Raw genomic sequence first — 22,605 nt, forward strand, 5'->3', positions numbered from 1 at the left:
GCCAACCAAAAGTGGGACAGGAAGGCAGAGGAAGAAGAGAAAAGGGGGATACTTAGCAAATCTTAGAACAGAACCCCTTCTCATAGCCAGGACAGGGGGATACAATACTGTATCCCCTTACAGTATTGACAAGTACAGAAAGGCTTTGGTAAGGAGAGGTATGGGTATAGAATGAGAAGCAACAAAAGGAAGGAGGAGCTGGCAAGCAGAGTGGTGGAAGGGAGAGATTCTTGCCCTGTGGTTGCCATTAGTTTGCTGTGCAAATCTGAGCAATTCACTTTCCTTCTCTGGGCCTCCAACTCGTTGTTGCAAAACCAGATGGTTCATCCCATGTGTAATATGAAAATGGAGAGGGGAGGGGAAGAAAGAGGGCTTGGATGAGCAGTGGGCTGCAGTAAAGAGTCAGGGATCTTCTGCCTTCTCATAATCTCCCCCAAAGGCAAGGTTCAGTCTCCGGAGGACAGAGCATGGGCAGGTTCTCCCAGGACATTGGCTCTTCTTGGCCACATCTTTCCCTGCCACCTACCCCTCTCATTCACATACTGTCCCCAGCAGCAGACCTTTGTCCCCTCCAGGCTCCCTCTGTGCCTGTCTGCTTCTCCCCACTCTTTCCTTGTCTGGTGCCTTCCCCAAATATCCTTTCTTATTCCTTAAAGGAGAACACAGAGTGCAGGCTTCTCTTCTATCCAAGCTCCCCTTGCCATGGCCTCCTTCCCTTTCCCCCAAGAGCAGAACTCCCCTTAGAGTGTTCCCATTCCTGGTGCTCACTCATCAGGGAGTGAATTGAATTCTTGTGGATGTGTAACATGCAATCTAAGTAGAAAGAGTGTTCTCTAAAGAGGAAGGCCTGCAAGGCCTCCTACCCCATCCACATAATACCACATTTGATTCTTTTCTCAATTTTATGAAAAAACTGTACAGAAGCCAGTTCGAGGACTTGGAATTCTTGGTGATATGGAACATGCATTGCAAGTAGAGTGCCTTAGCAAATGCAGCTCCCCCTGCCCAACCACTCCTTAACTCGCTGCCTACAGGTTCCATGCCCTGCTATTGTATCCCATCTGGCACTGTGAAAATCCACTCCAAGAGGCCTTATCCCCTCTGTGGCAGTGGTGAAGTTTCAGGGCAGACCTCTCCTCTACTTTGCTTCCTGTTATTTTTCTAACAAGTTACTCATCAGACCAAAAGATGGCCCTCAGGGGTTTATGCCAGGCAATTTGGTTGCCTCTCATCCTTCCTTTGCTCTTTTCCCCCTCTGCTAGGGATCTCTAAGCAGAGAGGAGACAGCTCTCCAGCTCATTGTGATTGCTTTCCCTTTCTACTCATAGGAGTCCTCCCCACCTTGTGTGAGGGACTTACTGTACATCTGTGACAATATTTACTTGCGACATGAAATGCTTGCCATGGAAATGAGTATCCTGACAACCCTCAATTTTGACATCAACATTCCTAGCGCCTATCATTACCTGCGGAGATATGCTAAGGTAAGAGGGAGGAGGTGCGTCTTCATCCCCCACCTCTGACTTAGTCCACTCTTTTAGAAAGGTCTTCCTTTTCCATTGGTTCACCCCCCAGTGGCCGCTGCGGCCGGCACACTGCACCGATCCGAAGCCAGGAGCCAGGTGCTTCTCCTGGTCTCCCATGTGGGTGCAGGACCCAAAGACCTGGGCCATCCTCCACTGCACTCCCCGGCCACAGCAGAGAGCTGGACAGGAAGAGGAGCGACCGGGACAGAATCTGGCGCCCCGACTGGGACTAGAACCCGGGGTGCCGGTGCCGCAGGTGGAGGATTAGCCTATTGAACCGTGGCGACAGCCAAGGGTTGGCAATCTTTATAAAGTAGTGGGGTGCAGTGGGCAAGTTGTGGATTTCCAAGATATGCTTAATAAGGTGTTGAGGTGAGGGCAGAGTAGGGGAGTGGAAAAAGGTGCTTTGACTCAGAAAGGCCACGTGGGAAGGTTTTGGGGGATGCTGGCAATGTTCTGTTTGTCATTGCCTGAGTGTTAGTTAATGGGGAGTTCACTTTACAGTTATCCATTGTATCTTATAAGTGTGTTGTGGACCTTTTTGTATGTGTGTGTTATAGTTAATTATTTTTTTGAAGTTTAAACAAGAAAAGGTGGGTTGTTTTAGAGCATCTCCTAGGGGCCTTTGGCTCTTCAAAAGCCAGCTGCACAGAAGGGGAGGGAGCTAACATACTTGGTGATAATTTGGTTAGCAAGACTAACGGTAGTGAACCCCCTGTTGATTTTAGAATCTCACCCCCCACCGCACCCCTGCTGCACAAGAGTCTGTACTTCTACAGGGAAGGACCTTAGAGTGAATCATGGCAGCAGGAGAGCATGCTAGCTCTCTCAAACAGAGAACCATTAGGTCTGGGAGTGGGATAAATGGACAGGCAGTCTTCTGCTGGGTGCCGGTTTTCTGAATTAATTTTTGAACCAGTCTTCTTGCTGCCTTTAGTGTGTCCATGCCAGCATGACGACACTGACCTTGTCCCGCTTCATCTGTGAGATGACCCTGCAGAAGTATGACTACATCGAGGAGAAGGCTTCCAAGCTGGCAGCAGGTGCCTTCCTCCTCGCCCTCTACATGAAGAATCTCAGAGACCGGGTAAATGTGTGTGTGTGGGTGGGTGTGTGTGGGGGGGGGTGTGAGGAGGAGCAGGGTGGGTTTAAAAGCACAGGGTCAGCTCAGAAGGAAGGAGCAGGTATCAGTTATAGTTGTGGGGAGCTCTGACATGTCCACAGTTACGAATTGTTATATTTGGACACCTTAGGGGTATGGGTTTCTACAGCAATGATTTGAAATATATTATTTTGGTTTTCTTAGTCACAGGGTCCTTTGTTGCAAACAATAACAACAACAAAAACTACTTGAAAATCCAAGGTTACCAAACAGACTAATATGAAGTGATTCTGGCTGACACAGAGGTTGGGTAGCCCCACTTCTTATCCCTGGTACCCTGTGCCCTTATGCCTTGTAGACTCCTAGACAGATTGGCCCCTGAAGGAGCTCATTGCAACAGGGTTTGAACAGCTCTGACCTGGGTAATAGTGAAGCAGCTGTGTGCGTTCATCACAGAGCACTCAGGGTATGGACTATAGTGTTCTCTAAAGACAAAGGCCTGTATAGCCTTCTACCCAATACAAATAAAAGTCATATTCAATTCTTTTCTCAATTTTATGAAAATAGAAACCACTTGGAGGACTTTGAATTCTTTCTTTCTTTCTTTATTTGAAAGGCAGAGTTAGAGAGGCAGAGGAAGAGAGAGATGGAGGGAGGGAGGGAGAAAGAGGAGAGAGAGAGAGAAAGAGAAAGAGAGAAAGAGAAAGAGAGAGAAAGTGTCTTCTGTCCACTGGTTCATTCCCCAAATGGCCACAATGGCTAGCCAGAGCTTCGCTGACCTGAAGCCAGGAGCCTGGAGCTTCTTCCGGGTCTCCCATGTGAGTGCAGAGGCCCAAGAACTTGGGCCATCTTCTACTGCTTTCGCAGGCCATAGCAGAGAGCTGGATCGGAAGTGGAGCAACCAAGACTCAAACCGGTGCCCACATGGAATTCCAGTGCTGCAGGTGGCAGCTTTATCTTCTATGCCACAGTGCCAGCCCCTGAATTCTTGTTCATATGTACCATGCAATCCAAATAGAAGAAAGAAAGAACGCAGTAGCAAACACAGCTCCCTCTGCCCAACCACTCCTCAACTCCTCCTCCCTAGAAATCCTGGGGCCACTACTGCTGGGCAAACCTCTGTGTGCTGAAGGAAAAATATCACCTTGGATGAGTCATACTGAAATTTCTCGGAACAAAGGAAATGTCCCATAAATGGCAGTACTGATCATGAAAAAGAATAAAGAGCAAAGGGCTTCTATTTATCTAGTGCTTAGCAAGTGATCTGAGCATTAAATGTGTTAACTTGTTTAACCTTCACAGCAACTCCACAAAATTAAAATGATGAGGGTACCTCCAAAAGTTTGTGGAAATTGGAAGGTAAATATGTATATTTTGATACAGTACCTGTTTGAAATCCATGCATCGTGTCTTCATAACATATATTTTCCACAAACTTTTTTGAAGACTCTTATCCCAGTTATATAGATGAAATAGTTCCCATGTTTACATAGCTGATGAGAGGTGGGGTTAGGCTGTGGAAACTAGAAAGTTTTCAGAAACCTAACCTTGTTGTATAATCAGAGTGAGCGTGCCTATGGCACTGGAGCTATGGTCCTGGAGGTTCCACGCTGAGCTGAGGAAGTTCCACTCCCTGCAGAAGTCTGTAAGTCTTGTGGGTCTTAAGGGAAACAGCTGAGCTGGTCAGGGCAGCAAAGTGTGTGTCATCCAGGATAGAAATATTTCAGTATTCACACCTGGTGGTTAAGCCAGTGAGTATCAGCTAAAATGTCAGCTCTAATCTGCTCTATAGTCCTCTGTGTCATGTATCCCGCCTCTTCTAGAAGGGGGAACTTTGGAGCTGGATCTCAGAAAGACGATTAGGAACTTGAGAGAGGAGAAGCCCTAGGGAGAGGGAGCAGTAACTGCAAAGATGTGGAAGCCCTAAGGAAAGGAGCGAGATGTCTCCTGGGGCTCAAGCATGAGCCCCATGCTCATGAGCCTCATGCTCATCATGAAGTGGTAAGACATGAAGCCAGAATGGTAGGTTGTGCTCAGACTGGGAAGGCCTCATATGGCGCACCAAGAGATCCACTTTAGACTACGGTATGGATGGGCTTTTAGGCTGGGGAACTGACATACCCGGATTGTGTGTATGGGAAACAGTACTGGTTTTGCAGCAGAGCTGACACAGGCCTTCTTCAAAAAGTTCATGGAAAATGGAATGAAAAGATAAAGCTGTTTTTATGCAGAAGATTTTTGAAATCCATGCATATTTTTTATGATATGCCTTTTCCATGTGTTTTGTGGGAAAGTCTCATATCTTTGAGAGAGTATAAGGATAGTGGCATCAGTGAGCACTGAAGGCCCGAATGAATACAGTGGCAGTGGGGCCATTTGATCTTAAGCTAACACACCCAGTGGACTGTGCTAGCAACTGACTGCCCTGCCCTTTGTCCATGATGGTGGTCTCCAAACCCCATTCAGGGGAACCCTGGGTTTCCTATGGATGTGTCTCAGATACCACGTAAAAGGTAAAGGGACTCAAATTGTTAGACTTCTTAGCCCCCAGCCCCACTTCCAGGCAAGCTACTTGGGGGGAAAATGTGGTTCAGGAGAAAATAGTTTAAGGCATTTTTAGAAAGTTCCTGACTTATAGGATAAATACCCTTCTTTTTTTCTCTCCCACTTCACTTTCAACACCCAATAGCCCTTTCTCTGTGGTGAAGCGTTCTGTGACTCTCACAGATGCGTGGGTTCTGTGCTGTCTTCCTCTAGTGTCCATGCTCATTATCCATCATGCATATTTTGTAACTCTCATTTGCATGTCTGTCTCCTCCACTATGCTACAGACTCCTCCAGGGCAAGCGCTTTAGTCATCATTTGTCCCCAGCATCCTACACAGTAATATTACTCCTAGATATCATGTTAAGGGGCTATTGTTAGACTGTGTTCTATGTGTTCTATATAGACAGTTGGCCTTCTGTACCTGTGGGTTCCACATGTATGGTTTCTATCAGTCATGGATGGATAATATTTAGAAAAAAATTACATCTGTACTAAACATGTACAGATTTTTTCTTGTCATTACTCCATAAACAATACAGTATGACAACTATTTATATAACATTTACATTGTATTCAGTATTATAAGTAAGCAAGAGGTGATTTAAAGTATATAGCAGGATGGAGGTAGGTTATCGGCAAATGCTACACTATTTTATCTAAGGGGCTTGAATGTGGATTTTCGTATCCACAGGAAGTCCTGGAACCAATCCCTCATGGATGCTGGGGGATGACTGTAGATTAAGTTCTTTAATCTGATGGTGTAACTACTAAAAGGATCCCCATTTGGCAGATTGGGGAAACTGAGGCACCAGGAGGTTAAATAACTGGTTCAAGTCCATGCTGTTAGTAGAGCTGGAATTTGAACTGAAGCAGTCTGCAGAACCTCTGCTCTTAAGCATTATCCCATTGCTTCTGCTACATAATAGCATTCTGATAGTTGAGTGAGAAAATGAATGTATGGAATGATACCTGTTAGATCCTGAGAGAGAAGCAGTCTTAAGTTTCTGTTGGCTGTTGAGCTGGGACTACAGGTTTGTTCAGGGGTTTGTCTGGTTGTTGGACATGAACCTGAGCATAAGTAAATGACAGTTACTCCTGTTCTTTAGGCCGTTGGTGGATATTAGCTTACAGGAATACCTGTACCCAGGGATAATATCTAATTGGTACATATGAATATAGCCATCCCAGTGGTTTGGCTGGAATCCACTCTTCTACATAGTACTCTATAATCATTGATCACTGTACTGTTATGATTCTGAAATGTTTAGAATATTATCCTTGCCTAAGCCATGGATAGGAAGTTTAGACTTGGGAGAGCAGAGCTGGAGAAAAGGGTCTGCTTCCTATAGAAGTCACTGTTGATATTGCTTATTCCAGGTTCCTTCCTTAGAATTTTACAGTGGCTACACTATCTCTGAGCTGTACCCTTTGGTCAAGCAACTGAATGGCACTCTGACTCTCCATTTTCGCGACAAGCTCCGGACTGTGTATTCCAAGTATTCTCAGAGGTAAGTACCAAGGCTCGGTTTGGAGGTTGAGTTCATGTTCATCCATGAGAGAGCTTTCAAACACTAGGCCCAGGCTAGCCTCACTTAAGAGAGAAGGAGTCAGGGAATTTTCACCTTTCTTTCTATTCCATGGTAAAAGGGAGATAGGGAACCAAGGGTTCCATCTCCCACTTGTCCCCTGGAGCCGGTTTGGCTTTGGCCTGCTTTACACTGAGTGGACCTCTCTCCTTCCTTTTGCAGTGACTTCTTCAAAGTCTCCACAATCCCTCCCTTGGAAATATCGAAGCTGGAGGAGATTTTTAAAGGCTAATTGTGAGGTGGAGGGCCTGGTTTTCTGGCAGTAGCCACCAGGGCTGGACAGACACGTAACCAGGCTATATTTATTCTATCTGAATTTGTTTCTTAATCAGTTTTCCTTGTTTTCCCTCTATGTTTGTCTTCTCCTGAAGTTAAAAAAAAGTTATAAATATTTTATTAAATAGAAGAAATTATTGTTATATTTTATGAGCATAAAAAATAATAAAAAAAGAATGGTTACTGTTAACATGGCTCATTCCCTTTCTTGTGGCTCAGGAGCTCCACTCACAATCCAAGAAACTTCCTCCTGCCTTAGGAAAGGCTGTACCTTGGGGTCTAGCTTATCTAACTTTCTCCCATGTCCCGAGACCTCCTCCTCAAGGGGAGAAGAATTGAGATGAGTGGGAACTGATGGGTGCATCTGTAGGAGGTCCCTGAGAGTGGAAAAAAAAAAAACAAGGCAAAAAACCCCTACCTCTGAGGCAGGCCTCAGTGCTTAGGGCTGGTACAACTGGTAGTGTAGGCTAATACCCTTGGGTCCCAATCTCAGGTTGTTTGCTTCTTCCCAGGTGATGGTAAGGTAGGAATCAGGACTTTAACCCAAACACAGCTCTACTTTCATAGTTAGGTAGCGTTGTGGAGTCTAAATATTGTTAAAAATTGCTTGGAGTGATGTGCTGGCACTCTTTGTCTACCAAGAGAAGACCCTGCTGCCCAGGAAATCAGCAAGATGTCCCATGAATACAAGTACCAACCACTTGACCAATTTTAATTCCTAAAGCCTTAGGAGGTTCTGGCGTGATGTGCCTGGGACAGTTAGTGCAGATGCTAGTAGAGGAGTTGAACATCCTCTGTGCAAGTTGTTCAAGAGCTACTGCCTCAATCCTACCTCCACAGCCTACCCACAATTCAGCAAGTAATGTCTGCTACAGCAGAAAACACCCATTACTTTATTCTTTTTAAGATTTATTTATTTATTTGAGAGGCAGGGTTACGGACAGAAAGAGAGACAGAGAGGTCTTCCACCTGCTGGTTCACTCCCTAAATGGCTGCAATGACCGGAGCTGAGCTGATCCAAAGCCAGGAGCCAGGAGCTTCTTCTGGGTCTCCCCCATGGGTGCAGGGGCCCAAGCACTTGGGCCATCTTCTACTGCTTTCCCAGGCCATAAGCAGAGAGCTGGATCAGAAGTGGAGCAGCTGGACTCAAACCAGCACTCTGATATGGGATGCCCACATCATAGACCTCAGCTTCCTTAACCTGTTGTACCACAGCATTGGCCATCAATCTTCAGCCAAAACCTGTGGCTCTGGGCTCAGGCATTTGTCTACTTTCTGTTGACCATAGCTACCTGGATGTCACACAATTACCTCAAACTAAACATGTCCAAAGCTAAAATTTTCCTCCTGGTAGCCTAGTTTTATATTTTATATTTGTTATCTTGATCACCATCCACCTAGTTACCAAAACCAGACATTAGGGAGATTGTCTGGGCTCCCTTTACCCTCTACAACAACTGATCAGTCAGTCATATGACTTTTTTTAACCTCCCATCCCTAACTTTAAGCTTGACCACTCATATACTAGACTTAAATTTTCAATTATGGCCTTAGAGTGACTTCATTAAATTTTCCCTCCCAAATACTTGTTGAATTGATTTGTCATCATATCCTCTCCTACCACTGCCCAGGTTTGCTATCTAATCTATTGCCTGGGTTACTACAGTAGTTTCCTAAGTGATCTCCCTGTCGTTAATCTTGTTCCCTTCAAATTCCCCTTCCACATAACTACCAGATTGACTTATTTGTAATTCAACTTTAGGATTACAGTTCTGGGTAAGACAGTTAAGCATCTGTCACCATTTGTTTCCTATTAAACACTATCATTAAAATGATAGAATGCCTGGCGCAGCTATTTGAGAATTCTAAAAAGTAAATAACCAAGCAGATGGGATAAGATTACCAGAAGCTGAAGAAGTAACAAACGATGGTGGGTTTTCCACAGTTTTCCCCCTCTCTGAGGTTCACCAGGTTGAACTTAATCCAGTCATAAATCTCAAAGTAAACATTCTGGTATGATGGAAAGCTCCAGGAGATGCCCTCTAGGTACGGCTCGATCGAGATGTGGGAGGGAATTCCTAAAGCTCAGAGAAAGTAGGAGAATCTCTATTTTTTAACTTTCTTCTTTCACACCTCATCCTCCAGGAAGTCATGCAATAATGAAAGTGTTGGGAACCTTCAGGAACCAGGATTCTCAGGGCAGGGCTCCATAATGTCTGTTTGATAGAACTGTGACTGTGAGAGAGCAGAGAGCAAAGAACTGCACTGTTTTTTTTTTAATCTCTCTTTTGTCCTAACATTTGTCTGGAGATGTGGTGTAATTGCAGACGTGAACATTTCTGACTAGAGGACTGGAAGGGAAGCATCACGAACCAAGCAGTCCCAGGGAGGATGTACAAAGGTGAAAGCTCAGACAAATGGCCACATAGTGTCGTCATCTTTTTTTTTTAAGACTTATTTATTTATTTGAAAGTCAGAAATACACATAGAGAGAGGAGAGGCAGAGAGAGAGAGGTCTTCCATCCGCTGGTTCATTCCCCAATTGGCTGCAACGGCCGGAGCTGCACTGATCCAAAGCCAGGAGCCAGGAACTTCCTCCGGGTCTCCCACGGGGGTGCAGGGGCCCAAAGACTTGAGCCATCTTCTACTTCTCTCCCAGGCCACAGCAGAGAGCTGTATTGGAATAGGAGCAGCTGGAACTTGAACCGGCACCCATATGTGATGCCAACGCTTCAGGCCAGGACGTTAACCCACTGTGCCACAACACCGGCCCCCATTGTGTCTTCTTTAAAAAAAAAAAAAGTACTCCTGGGTACACATCCCCAACTGGTTTGTGTGTTGATCAGATAATAGATTAGCTTATCTAAAAATTGGAGAACTGAAATAACAGACATCCATCTAGGTTCCAGGCTGACAGCTTAGTGACACACATATACTCAACAGATCTAAATAATAAGGAAAAGACATTTTTTTTTTGGCAAAGACTTTAAAAACTGATCTGATGTTGAACCTCCAGGCCAGAGAAAGCATGTGGGAATTTTTGGCTTGAATGTAGTCAGATTGACTACTAAAATGAAACTATCAACATTTTAAATAAAATTTTAAGTAGGCTTAGGATCTTACAATGTCATATTGAAAACATCAATGATATACTCCAGAATTAATAGACATATGAAGAACTACAAGCATCTCAAACTTGTATTGTAAAAGACAATGAATAGGGGCCAGCACTGTGACACAGAGGGTTAACGCCCTGGCCTAAAGCGCTGGCATCCCATATGGGCACTGGTTTGAGACCCGGCTACTCCACTTCCAATCCAGCTCTCTGCTATGGCCTGGGAAAGAAGTGGAAGATGGCCCAAGTACTTGGGCCTCTGTACCCATGTGGGAGACCTAGAAGAAGCTCCTGGCTCCTGGCTTCAGATCGGTACAGCTCTGGCCATTGTGGCCAATTGGGGAGTGAACCAGCGGATGGAAGACCTCTCTCTCTCTGCCTCTCCCCTCTCTAACTCTGACTTTCAAATAAATAAATCTTAAAAATAGAAAAAAGACAATGAACAGGGGTGGGGATTTGGCCTAGCAGTTGAGCCATTGGTTGGGACAACTACAACCCATGTTTGGAGTGCCTGAGTTCAAGTTCCAGCTCTGCTCCTGATTCCAGCTTCCTGCTAATGCAGACACTGGGAGAGGGCAGATGATAGATCAAGTGGTTGGGTCTCTGAAACACACTTGGAGGTCTGTATTGAATTCTGGCTCCTGACTTTGGCTTGGCACATCCCCAGCCATTGTGGACATTTGGGGCATAAACCAGCATATGGGAGTTTTCTGTCTGTCTCTCAAATATATACACATATTTTTAAGGCAATTAACAGATATTAGGAGCAAGAGAACACAGGTTTTGGAATTATCCGACAAAGACATTAAATACACCTACCATAAAAACTCAGATGAATAAGGGCAGACACGCTTGGAACAAAAGTTAAAATATGAAGTCCCACTAAATGAATAGAAGATATTCAGAACCAAAAGGAAATTTTGGAATTGAAAACTACATAACTGAAATTAGAAACTCATTGGATGGACTCAATAGCAGAAGGGGATGACGGAGGAAAGGTTCAGTCAACTTGAAGGGACATAAATAGAAATTATGCAACATGAAAGAGGAAAAACTGGCAAAAATAAACAGTGCTTCATCAATTCATCTGATAATAACAAAACGTCTGTCAGTTGTTCTATTGGAGTTCTAGAAGCAGAGGAGGAAAAGAACAACTGAAAAAAATCTGAAGAAATGTATAAGTTTGATGAGAGATGTCATCCTATAGTTTAAAGAAAATGGGTGAACTTAGGATAAACTAAAATAAACCCACAGACAGATAAATCATAGTCAACTTGCTGCAAAAGAAGGAAAAAAATACCTTAAAAGCATGGGGTGGGCAATGCATTAAATAAAGGTGAATCACGACTTGAATGACTAGAGATTTCTTATCAGAAAATCTGATGAAGAAATAAAAGAACAAGGCCAGCGCCGTGGCTCACTTGGCTACCCGGGTTCTAGTCCTGGTTTGGGCGCCGATTCTGTCCAGGTTGCTCCTCTTCCAGTCCAGCTCTCTGCTGTGGCCTGGGAAGGCAGTGGAGGATGGCCCAAGTGCTTGGGCCCTGCACCCGCATGGGAGACCAGGAAGAAGCACCTGGCTCCTGGCTTCAGAGCAGCACAGTGTGCTGGCTGTGGCAGCCATTTTGGGGGGTGAACCAACGGAAGGAAGACCTTTCTCTCTGTCTCTCTCTCACTGTCTAACTCTGCCTGTCAAAAAAAAAAAAAATTGATTCTAAGTAGACTGTGGAAAGATTGTATTTTGTAATTTCTAAGGCAACTATTAAAAATTTTACAAAGGTATGTCAAAACCACAATGTGTAAATTATAATAGGAAAATAAAAAAATGTTCAAATAATTCAAAAGAAGACAAAGAAAAGGGACACAGAGGAATAAAAAAAGACCAACTTGAAAAAAATCATAAAATGGCAAACCTAAATCCATTCATATCAATAATTATATGAAATGGTATAAATATACCAATGAGAAGATAGATATTATCAGAACGGACTTTTATTTTTTTGACAGGCAGAGTTAGAGACAGAGAGGAAGGTCTTCCTTCCATTGGTTCACCCCCCAAATGGCCGCTATGGCTGGCGCTGTGCAGATCTGAAGCCAGGAGCTGGGTGCTTCCTCCTGGTCTCCCATGCGGGTGCAGGGCCCAGGCATTTGGGCCATCCTCCACTGCCTTCCCGGGCCACAGCAGAGAGCTGGACTGGAAGAGGAGCAACCAGGACAGAATCCGGCGCCCCAACCGGGACTAGAACCCCGTTGTGCGAGAGCCGCAGGCGAAGGATTAGCCAAGTGAGCCATGGCGCCAGCCCACACAACAGACTTTTAAAAAATGACCTAGCCATATGTTGTCTATAGAATTGCACTTTAAGTGTGATGATGAAGGTAGATTAAAAGTAAAAGACTGGGGCCAGTGTCGTGACGTAGTGGGTTAAGCTGCCGCCTGTGACACCTGCATCTCATTGTGGGCACAGATTGGAAACTCGGATGATCTACTTCTGATCCAGCTTCCTGCTAACAGCCCTGGAAAAACAGTTGAAGATGACTCAAATACGTGGGTGCTCGCACTCACATGGGAGACTGGAAAGAAAATCCTGGCTCCTGGCTTCAGCCTGGTCTAGCCTTGGCCTTTGCAGCCATTTGGGGAGTGAAGCAGTAGATGCAAGTTCTCTCCCTTTCTCTCTGTCTCTTGCTCTCTCTCTAACTCTGCCTTTCAAATAAATAAAAGAATCTTTTTTTAAAAAAATAGGACAACATATTTACTCAGTGTGCGTGGTCTGTGTCAGAATAAAAATGCCCTTGAAAACTTTTCAGTGCTTTAGAAAAGCAAAAGGCACTGGGTTGCCCTTAAAAAATAAAATCAAAGACTGAAAACATTGATTCAAAAAATGAATCAAAAGAAAGCTGGAGTGGCTAAATTAACATAAGACAACGTGCACTTTAAAGCAAAGAAACTGCCAAGGATAGAGATACATTGTTGTGGATAAAAGTTTCAATTCACCAAGAAGACATAAAATCCTAGATGTTGTTTGTTCCTAATAATAAAGGTTTCAAAATACAAGCAAAAACTGATATTATTCAAGGAAGAAATTAATGCAGCCACACTTAGAGTTTTGGTAATTGGTGCAGAAGCTAGCAGGCAGGAAATCAGAAAGGACATTGAAGAAATAAACACCACCATCAAACAATTGAATCCAACAGGCATTTCTAGACTATCCTACAAAACAATAGCAGAATCCACCTTCTCAAGTACACATGGGACATCCACCAAGACAGACCCTAATCTAGGTCATGAACAAGCCTTAATCAATTTAAAAGAATTGAACTAATATAAAATGCATTCTTTTTAAAAGAAATTTTTTTTAACAGGCAGAGTTAGTGAGAGAGAGAGAGGAAGGTCTTCCTTTTTCTGTTGGTTCACCCCCAAGTGGCTGCTACAGCCGGCGCTGAGAGGCAGAAATACAGACACACACACACACACACACACACACACACGCACACAGGTACTCCATCCATTGGTTCATTCCCCAAATGGCTTCAACAGCTGGGGCTGGGTCAGGCCAAAGCCAGGAGCCAGGAACTCCATCCAGGTCTCCCATGTGTGTGGCAGGGTCCAAGCACCTGGACCATCTTATGTTACTTTCCCAGGTGCCTTAGCAGAGCTAGATGGGAAAGCTGAGCAGCTGGGACTTGAACCAGCACTCATATGAGACACTGGTGTTGCAGGCTACAGCTTAACCTCCTACACCACGGCACCTAGAATGTGTTCTTTGACCACAGTGGGAAAACTAGAAATCAGTAACAGAAAAATAGTGAAATCTTCAAACACTTGAAAATGAAATAACACATTTTGAAATAATTCATGAATCAAAGAACCTGGAAATGACCTAAAGATCCTTCCATGGGTGAATGGAGGAACAAACTGATGGACGCATGTAATAGAATACCATTAGAAAAAGCAATACATTTAATTCACATAACAACTTATAAGATGCTGAAAGGCATTATTCTGGCTAATGATGCCTGTTTTAGGGACTGGCACCAGGCCTTGCAGGTAAAGCCATCACCTACAATGCTAACATCCCATATGGGTGCCGGTTCAAGTCTCAGCTGCTTTACTTTTAATCCTGCTCTCTGCTAACGGCCTGAGCAAAGCAGCTGAAGATGGCCCAAGTGTTTGGCTGCTGCCATACACGTGGGAGACCCAGATGAAGCTCCTGGCTCCTGGCTTTGGTTTGGCCCAGCCCTGACCATTGCGGCCATCTGGGGAGTGAATGAATGGATGGAAGATCTCTCTCTCTCTCTTTCTCCCTGTCTCTTTGTAACTCTGACTTTCAAACAAATAATAAAAAATAAATAAATCTTTAAAAAAGGAAGGCTGTTTCAAAAGGTTACATAGTATGTGACATTCTTGAAAGGACAAAACTGCCGTGGTAAGGGGGAAAGGTTAAGGAATGATTTACAGGAACAGTATGTGTGGGGAGCAACTGGGAGCAACTCGGACTAGACTAAGTTACTGGAATTAAGACTTATTCTATGCATCTGCTCTCCCACAATATGGCGCTGGGAGAGGAGGAAACAGCTTCTACACAGCTGCCTCCAGTTCAACCAATAAACTGTAGGACCTGCTCCTGATTGGAGGAGAGCAGCGTACTCGGCGTGTGGGTAGCAGAGTTGGGATTGGTGGAAGAGGACTATAAAGGAGGAGAGAGACAACATGCACCAGGAACATCTATCTGAAGGAACACCTGTGCAGCCCCTGAGAGAGCCGGCCGGCGGTGTGCCGCTCCCCCGCGGAAGTGGGGAAAGTGGCAGGGGGAACCGCCCTTCCACGGAGGTGGAAGGGACGGTAGCCAACCCGGGAAGAACCAGCAGCAAACCCGGGGAGGGCCGAGCAGACAAAAGAACAACACAGGGTCCTGTGTCGTTCCTCCACGAAGAGGGGGAGCGACATAATGGTGCCATGACTCGGATAGGAAACCTAGGCAGGGTCCTGTGTTGTTCCTCCACGAAGAGGGGGAGCGACATAATGGTGCCGTGACTCGGATATGAAGCCTAGGCAGGGTTTAGTGTTGTTCCTCCATGAAGAGGGGGAGCGACATAATGGTGCTGTGACTCGGATAGGAAACCTAGGAGGGAAGAAGCGGGAAGAAGTGGGAAAATACCGGAGAGAGAGACTAGCAAAGAGCCTAGGGGAAAGCCGGACGGAAAAGGTGCCGGAAGAAGCTATCGAAAGCCTAGGCATAGACTCGGATACAGACTGTGGGAAAGAAGTTAGGATTGGACGTTAGGGTTGAAAGCGAAAGTGAAACCTAGAAGAAACTTAGACTTGGATACGGACTGTGGGGAGAAGCCAGGAGAAATGAGGGAGGAATATTGTTGGAAGAAAAGTTAGGAAACATTCCGGGTAGAGAAAAATGTTAGGGAAATTGAAGCCGCGGGGGCAGGCTGAGGCGGAGACGTAAGCTATATTGGGATTCGTCAAGTCAGCCTGGGGAACAAGGGGCGAAAATCTGGAACCAGAGGCGGAGACATGGGCCAGGTTGGAATCCGTCAGATTAGCCCGGGGAGCAAAAGACGGGAAGCCAAACCGAAAGGCGCAGACGTGAGCTAGGTTGAATTCACCAGGTTAGCCCGGGGAACTTAGACTGAATAGCGGTGGCAGAAACGTGAGCTAGGCTGTGTGATTCGCGGAAGCCGCCGCGTGCAGAGAGAGCGCACGGGGCGCAAGCAAATAGGGAACGTGGGGCTGGCGCTAAGGCCGTGGTGTGGGCTCAAAGGGCGCGGAGACTGCGGAGCGCACAAAGCCGGGAAGCCGCCGCGGGGCGAGGCGCCGAGAAAGGCGGGAAGCCGCGGGGATAAGAGAAACAGAAGTTTAGAAGTAAAATGAGAGAAATAGGAATGCTGGCAGATAGAAGTAAAATAGGAGAGATAGGAATGCCCGGAGGTAGAGAAATAGAAAAATAAGGCCTCCCCACAACATGGCAATGAGAGAGCTTGGATTCGGTCTGCCTGATTAGTAAGATGATAAGCACCTGTGGGCGGCTGCAGGTCACCGAAGACAGGCACGTTATCAACACCAATAAGTCTCCCCACAAGACGGCAATGAGAAGGCTTGGATTCGGTTTGCCTGATTGATAGGGCTTGTAAGCACCTGCAGGCAGTTCTAGCAGAGCAGAGCATGCGCTGCAGGGCACCGAACACAGGCACGCATCAGCGCCTAAAAACCTCCACAACATGGCGAAGAGAGGACCCAGATTCGGTTTGCCTGATTGATAGGACTTGTAAGCACCTGTGGGCAACTCTAGCAAGCAGAGCAGAGTGTGTGCCGTGGGGCACCGAAGACAGGCGCGTATCAACGCCAAAAATAAAAAGAAAGGGGGATCTGTGGGGAGCAACTCAGACTAGACTAAGTTACTGGAATTAAGACTTATTCTATGCATCTGCTCTCCCACAATATGGCGCTGGGAGAGGAGGAAACAGCTTCTACACAGCTGCCTCCAGTTCAACCAATAAACTGTAGGACCTGCTCCTGATTGGAGGAGAGCAGCATACTCGGCGTGTGGGTAGCAGAGTTGGGATTGGTGGAAGAGGACTATAAAGGAGGAGAGAGACAACATGCACCAGGAACATCTATCTGAAGGAACACCTGTGCAGCCCCCGAGAGAGCCGGCCGGCGGTGTGCCGCTCCCCCGCGGAAGTGGGGAAAGTGGCAGGGGGAACCGCCCTTCCACGGAGGTGGAAGGGACGGTAGCCAACCCGGGAAGAACCAGCAGCAAACCCGGGGAGGGCCGAGCAGACAAAAGAACAACGCAGGATCCTGTGTCGTTCCTCCACGAAGAGGGGGAGCGACAAGTATGAAGGAGATTTATGGGGCCAGTGGCAATTGTTCAGGATCCTGACAGTAGTGGTAGTTACTAAGTCTTCACACATGAATGCTACACCAAGAAGAACAAGGGTACTGTTATTGTATGATAATTGTGAAAGCAGCTTTGAAAGTTGAATGTGGAAGTTTCTTCCCTAGCCTCCAGGATGTAGTATGGACTTGTTAGTGGGGTCACAAGGAGGGCCCAGCCTGGTGGTTGCTCCTTGGCCATAGGGCTATTTCTCCACATAAAGTGTAAGGATGTCATTTCGTTGCAGTAGACTAAAATGTGTTCCTGGGCCAGCGCTGTGGCTCACTTGGCTAATCCTCTGCCTGCGGCACCAGCACCCCAGGTTCTAGTCCCAGTTGGGGTGCCGGGTACTAGTCCCAGTTGCTCCTCTTCCAGTCCAGCTCTCTGCTGTGGCCTGGGAGGGCAGCAGAGGATAGCCCAAGTGCTTGGGTCCCTGCACCCACATGGGAGACTGGGAGGAGGCACCCAGCACCTTGCTTCGCATTGGCACAGCGCCGGCCGTGGTGGCCATTAGGGGAGTGACCAATGGAAGGAAGACCTTTCTCTCTGTCTCTCTCTCACTGTCTATAACTCTGTCAAATAAAATAAAATGTGCTCCTGAAAGTCACAAGGATTTTTGTCTCTAAAGAAGAGACACTTTTGAGTCCTGGAAAGTCAAGGATTTAGAAGGGCTGAGTCCTTACCCTGGCATAGTGTGTTGTGAAATCCTGCCCTGGTACAGCCTCAGTTGCCCACCTATTCAATGTAGCTAATATCTGGCTTGCCTGGGGTCACTGCTCATAAGGCAGGAATTCAAACATTTCGGTTGTCAGGCCTACTCAGTTTTGCATGGAAACGGAAGGCTTCTCCCACAAGCCCTTCTGGAGGGGAGGACTGTTATGTGAGGTATGTGTTGGAGAAACCAGATTGTGCTGACCAAGTTTTTCAAGGTGCCTCACACGCGTATTTAGTAGTAGTCTGGGCTCTACTCCATCATCCCATTTCATCTTCCCAGTAACCAAATCACTTCCTTGAGATCTGTATCCTGCAGACACCTGGCTTCTAAACCAATTACAGTGGCAGTAATTTCCCCATGGGGTTGTGGGGAGTTGCAGCTAGCCATCGGAATTCTTGGTGGCAGCACTTTTAGTATTACGGTCAACCCTAGTGGATATTCTTGGCATGTGCTGCTGCCACCAGCCCTATGTGCATGTGGCTTACTGAGAGAGTCTGGGTGACCACCCAAGCCTCCCCCTCCCATTTCTGCCACCATCCATTGCCCTCCCCCCACCATTCTGAGGTAAATAATGCAGCACTGGTGTTAACTATATTTATCCATTTATTAAAATACTTTAAGAAGCAATACTTTATTAACTTTGAGGACTGGTGATCCATTTGGGGGGGGGAGAGGAATAGGCACACTTTGTGGACCTTTTCTTTCTTTCTTTTTTTTCTGTTAACCTTTCACTACCCCACTTCCTGTCCTCACCAGCCCCTGGCCCTGCTGCTTATTTGCAGTGGCCTCTGAGGGAACAAAAACCGCACAACAGAAAACAACAGAGGATTACAGATTAGCCATCAAACAGACAAAAGCAATTCCCTTAATCCACACAGCCAGTCAAGGTCCCTTACAGGATGGAATGGTGTGAATTGGTTTGGTTGCTTTGGTATTAGTTTCTACCTCTTGTAAAAAACATTTTTTCCCACTTGTATCCCCAGGGAAGGGGATGCTGACCCTGTTGATTTTTCTGGTTAATATTTATTAAGTTGACATTTTTTTCTGTACTCTTCCCCTGTTGTATTCAACATAGCACAGGGCCTTTAGGATAAGGGGACTAATCTCTTATAGTGTTGACACCAAAGGACTTGATGCCAGTTTAAAGCTAGCTGGCTTTTTTCTTCTCCACTATTCTTCGGGCCTGGAATTGCCCACTCTATCAATTCCTCAGAAACTTCTACCAAAGATGCAACCAAACCCCAGAGCTTTGGCTGTTAATGGTGTCTGTGAACAAAATTGAGATGGATATTTGGTGTCTGGTCCCACCACCATAGCAATTGGATCTCTGCAGGTAGTTAGCAGTGAAGTCCTGAAAAGAGTTTATGCTCCCAGGGGCTAAGGCAACTCCCTTGAGAGAGGAATCATTTCTTGCTTCATTTCTAAGCGAGTATGTGCACGAACAGATGCTCAGGAGGTTGTCTTCCTTTTCAGGATACAACTGCCATTTTGCAGGTAACTGAGCGATTTAACAAGCCACACCTGCTCCCGGGCCTTGTCATCTGTCAACTCTGCTCCATATTGGACTCAAGCCCCAAATCTTAGTGGTTCTGAACATTCAATATTGTTCTGACTCAGGGTGGGAAGATAGGGTGAGTGGAAGGGAATCCACATGGTATTAACAGAGCAACAGCAGCATTACAATGTACCAAGACCTATAGTACTTCAGCCAAGCAAGCACAAGATATGAAGTCCTATTACAGTTTACTATCATCACTGGCAAAAAATAATTACAAGACATAGCCCCACTTGGAATACAGTCAAGATAAGGCTATCCTTTCTCAAGACTTCCTTCTGTTCCCTTAGCTTTTCTCATGTGAAAATTTTCCCTTTTGGAAAAGTTTCTTCTGAGAAAAATGCAACTTGGTTTCCAATCTATGAGTGTGTGTGCAGGCATTAAGGCGTGCTGCCATGGAGGACCCAAGTTGAGCTGTGATGGTGACCTTGCTGATGTGATCCAATACCTCCTCTTGGAAAGAAAGAGCTATCCAGAGAAAGCCAAAAACACAGCAACAGCACACTCCCCACTCAGATATACACAATAAGTTAACACATCCTGGTGCTTTGTAAATGTTTCCTCTTGGCATTTTCCTTCGACTTTCTTCTCTTCTTGTAGCGCCAGGACTTTTGTTTGGCAGAGCAGTCAGACATTTGGGGATTATCCCCTTGTTAGTAGTTTTCTCCTCACCCCTGCAGAGGTGGAATACAGGAGGCTGGTTTAAGTGGATTAGGCTGGTGGAGTTCCAGAGTTGAGAACCAGTGCTTAGAGTCTGGATTGTGCACCTCGATGAACCAGCCATTGGACTGAGTCAGGAAATTGAGCACACTGAGTTTGAAGAGTGGGGAGAGGTCAGGTTTTTGGCTTTCTCTTGATAAAGGGGAAGGGAAGCTTACCCAAAGGTTCTGAGTTGAGCATAGGGTGAGGATGCAAGGCAGACCAGAGAGAAACTCCCTGGGCATAGGTGTTTGATTAGATTTGCCTGACTGGGAGTAGAAATTCAAAAACACAAATTGGGATTCGGAGCAGTTTAGGCCTGTTTGTAGTCCTTAGAAATTTGGAAGAAAAAAACTGTGGGGAAGCAGGGGCTTTTAGCCTCCGTTTCCCCAAATCCAAGTTCTCTTCTGGTCATGTAGAATGCCTCTCTGCACTCCAGGGAAAAAGGCAAGATGGAAGATCTGAAGGTGATTTCGGGACTGTCCTAATAGCCTGTGACTCAAGGCCTGGTTGCTCCGTAATGGTTGTTTTATTGGGGAAGGGGCCAGCACAGGTCAGGGTAGTTGCTGATGTAGAGTCCAGGACAAATTGAACAAAAAAGGGCAGCATGCCAGCATAGCCCCCTTCTCAGAGGCATTGGTATTTTTTGTTCTCAATTCTACGGCCTGGCTCAGAATTTTCAAGGGGTGTCAGAATTGACTGGACTAAAGGTAGAGCCCAGCCATTTCTAAGACGCTGAAAATGCACCAAAAGATTAGAAGCTCCACCAAGATCTAGGGCAGTTGGTAGAGGTGTATATGTGTGTAGGGCAATGGAGATAGGGAGGGAGTCCTGGGTTAGCACAATAAATTATACGGTCACTTAGAGGTTGAGTTGTATTTTCAGTTCTTTAAAAATATCTCTATATATTTACATCTTTATGTCTCTGCATATAATCTATACTGCAGCACAGTGGCAAAACGTTTACTTAAAAAACCCAGCAAGAATGCAGGCAAACACTCCATGGAGGCATGCAGGCTAGGATTAAGGCAGTAGGAGGGGGCCTTAATGGTTGCTATGAGGGGTGAGCGCCAACCAATGGACCCACCCAGCCACCAGAGCACCACCTGGACATGTGCAAAGACATTACAAGCACACATGGAGAAACACAAAGGCTTTGCAGAAAAGGAGGGTTTCCCATATCTCCAAGAAATGATTTCACATGGTCATATAAACAGGCAAGTGGACAAGCCTCCAGCTCCCAGGATCTAGAACTCAGCTTAGTGAGCCAACCAGCAGAGATCTCAAGAAACTGTGAATTGTGTTTGGCAGGAATTGAGGGGAGACACAACCAAACCTGGCTGTCCTGCCCCCTCTCTTCATCTCCCTGAAAGTCTTTCTTGCATTCATTCATTTCCTTAGCATCAGCAGTCTTGCTGCAAGAGTTGAATTCCATTGAATCTTTTGTAGATCCCAGGCTGTTCATAAAGCACTCATCCCAGGAAATACTACGATTGCTCAATATGTACAAAGAGAAGGAGAACTGAACAAGACAACTCAGAACAAGAATCTTTGGCCAATGAGAAAATGTAAACCTCTAAGGAGACCTGATTCAGTCCAGGAAGAGTGTGTTAGTGTAAAGAATTGGAGGGTCTTCCTTGGTGGTGCACATGCTTGTTCTGAAACAATGTGGTGTAGGCTCGATTGAGGTTTCAAGAGTTTTTTTTTTAAAGAAGAATTTGTATATGAGTTCACCCTCCAGCTTTTAAGGGCTACAACAGAGATCTTGATGGTGCTGGAGGCTCATCATCAGTTGCTTGATCTTCGCGATTTCGGCGATGCCATAAACTGCCTTCAGAGAAAAAATAAGTGCAGAAATCATAAGGTTAGTACATTGCAAGATGGCCAAATACATGAACTCTAAAGATGGCAAACAGTCTGTTCGTAGAGACTGGATTGTACCCACTACAACAACCATCTCTGAATCACCAGAGAAAACCAGCTGATATCATGGGAGCCAAACACAAATGGGATGGATCCTCAGCACCTGATAATTTATAGAATTGCTACTGACTCCATCAACATCTTTAGAAATACTCTCAAACACCATGCATGGTCTCCCAGTTGGCAGATTAGTAGGGGCTCAAACCAGGTGAAGTATAGTTGAGAAAATCCAGATCTCTTGGTTCAAGAGATTCTCTCTTGGGGCCAGCGCTGTGGCATAGAAGATCAAGCCTCTGTCTGCAGTGCTGTCATCCCATATGGGCATTGGTTTGAGTCCTGACTGCTCCACTTTCTATCAAGCACTCTGCTAATGTGCCTGAGAAGGCAGTGGAAGATGGCCCAAGTCCTTGGCCCCTGCAGCTATGTGGGAGACCCAGAAGAAGCTCCCAGCTCCTGGCTTCGGATCATCCCAGTTCTGGCTGATGCAGCCATTTGGGGAGTGAACCAGTGGATGGAAGACCTCTTTTTCTCTCTCTGTCTCTCCCTCCCTCTCTCTCTGTAATTGTGCCCTTCAAATAGATAAAAAAGAAAGGGATTCTCTCTTGACATCTATGCAAACTTTATTACTCCCCCGAACCCAGGAAAAAAAAACTCCCTTTTTTCCCATGTCCTCTACT

General features: G+C 45.8%; 2 protein-coding genes across 2 annotated transcripts in view; one reads left to right on the forward strand and one right to left on the reverse strand.

Annotated features, from left to right (window-relative positions):
- Nucleotides 1–7,227, forward strand: part of CCNB3 (cyclin B3) — a 33,104-nt gene extending 25,877 nt beyond the window's left edge. Inside the window, 5 exon segments of the mRNA XM_089324154.1 lie at nt 1,329–1,484; nt 2,464–2,613; nt 6,553–6,683; nt 6,924–6,981; nt 6,983–7,227. Of these exon segments, the coding sequence (XP_089180280.1) occupies nt 1,329–1,484; nt 2,464–2,613; nt 6,553–6,683; nt 6,924–6,981; nt 6,983–7,027 (540 nt within the window). The 3' untranslated portion in view covers nt 7,028–7,227.
- Nucleotides 7,228–21,085: 13,858 nt separating this feature from the next.
- Nucleotides 21,086–22,605, reverse strand: part of DGKK (diacylglycerol kinase kappa) — a 52,904-nt gene continuing 51,384 nt past the window's right edge. Inside the window, exon 27 of the mRNA XM_089323934.1 lies at nt 21,086–21,836. Within this exon, the coding sequence (XP_089180060.1) occupies nt 21,757–21,836 (80 nt within the window). The 3' untranslated portion in view covers nt 21,086–21,756. The remainder of the gene's footprint in view (nt 21,837–22,605) is intronic.

The sequence above is a fragment of the Oryctolagus cuniculus genome, chromosome X, assembly GCF_051225735.1.
Source record: "Oryctolagus cuniculus isolate XC-2025 breed Fujian yellow rabbit chromosome X, ASM5122573v1, whole genome shotgun sequence".
Lineage (NCBI taxonomy): Eukaryota > Metazoa > Chordata > Mammalia > Lagomorpha > Leporidae > Oryctolagus > Oryctolagus cuniculus.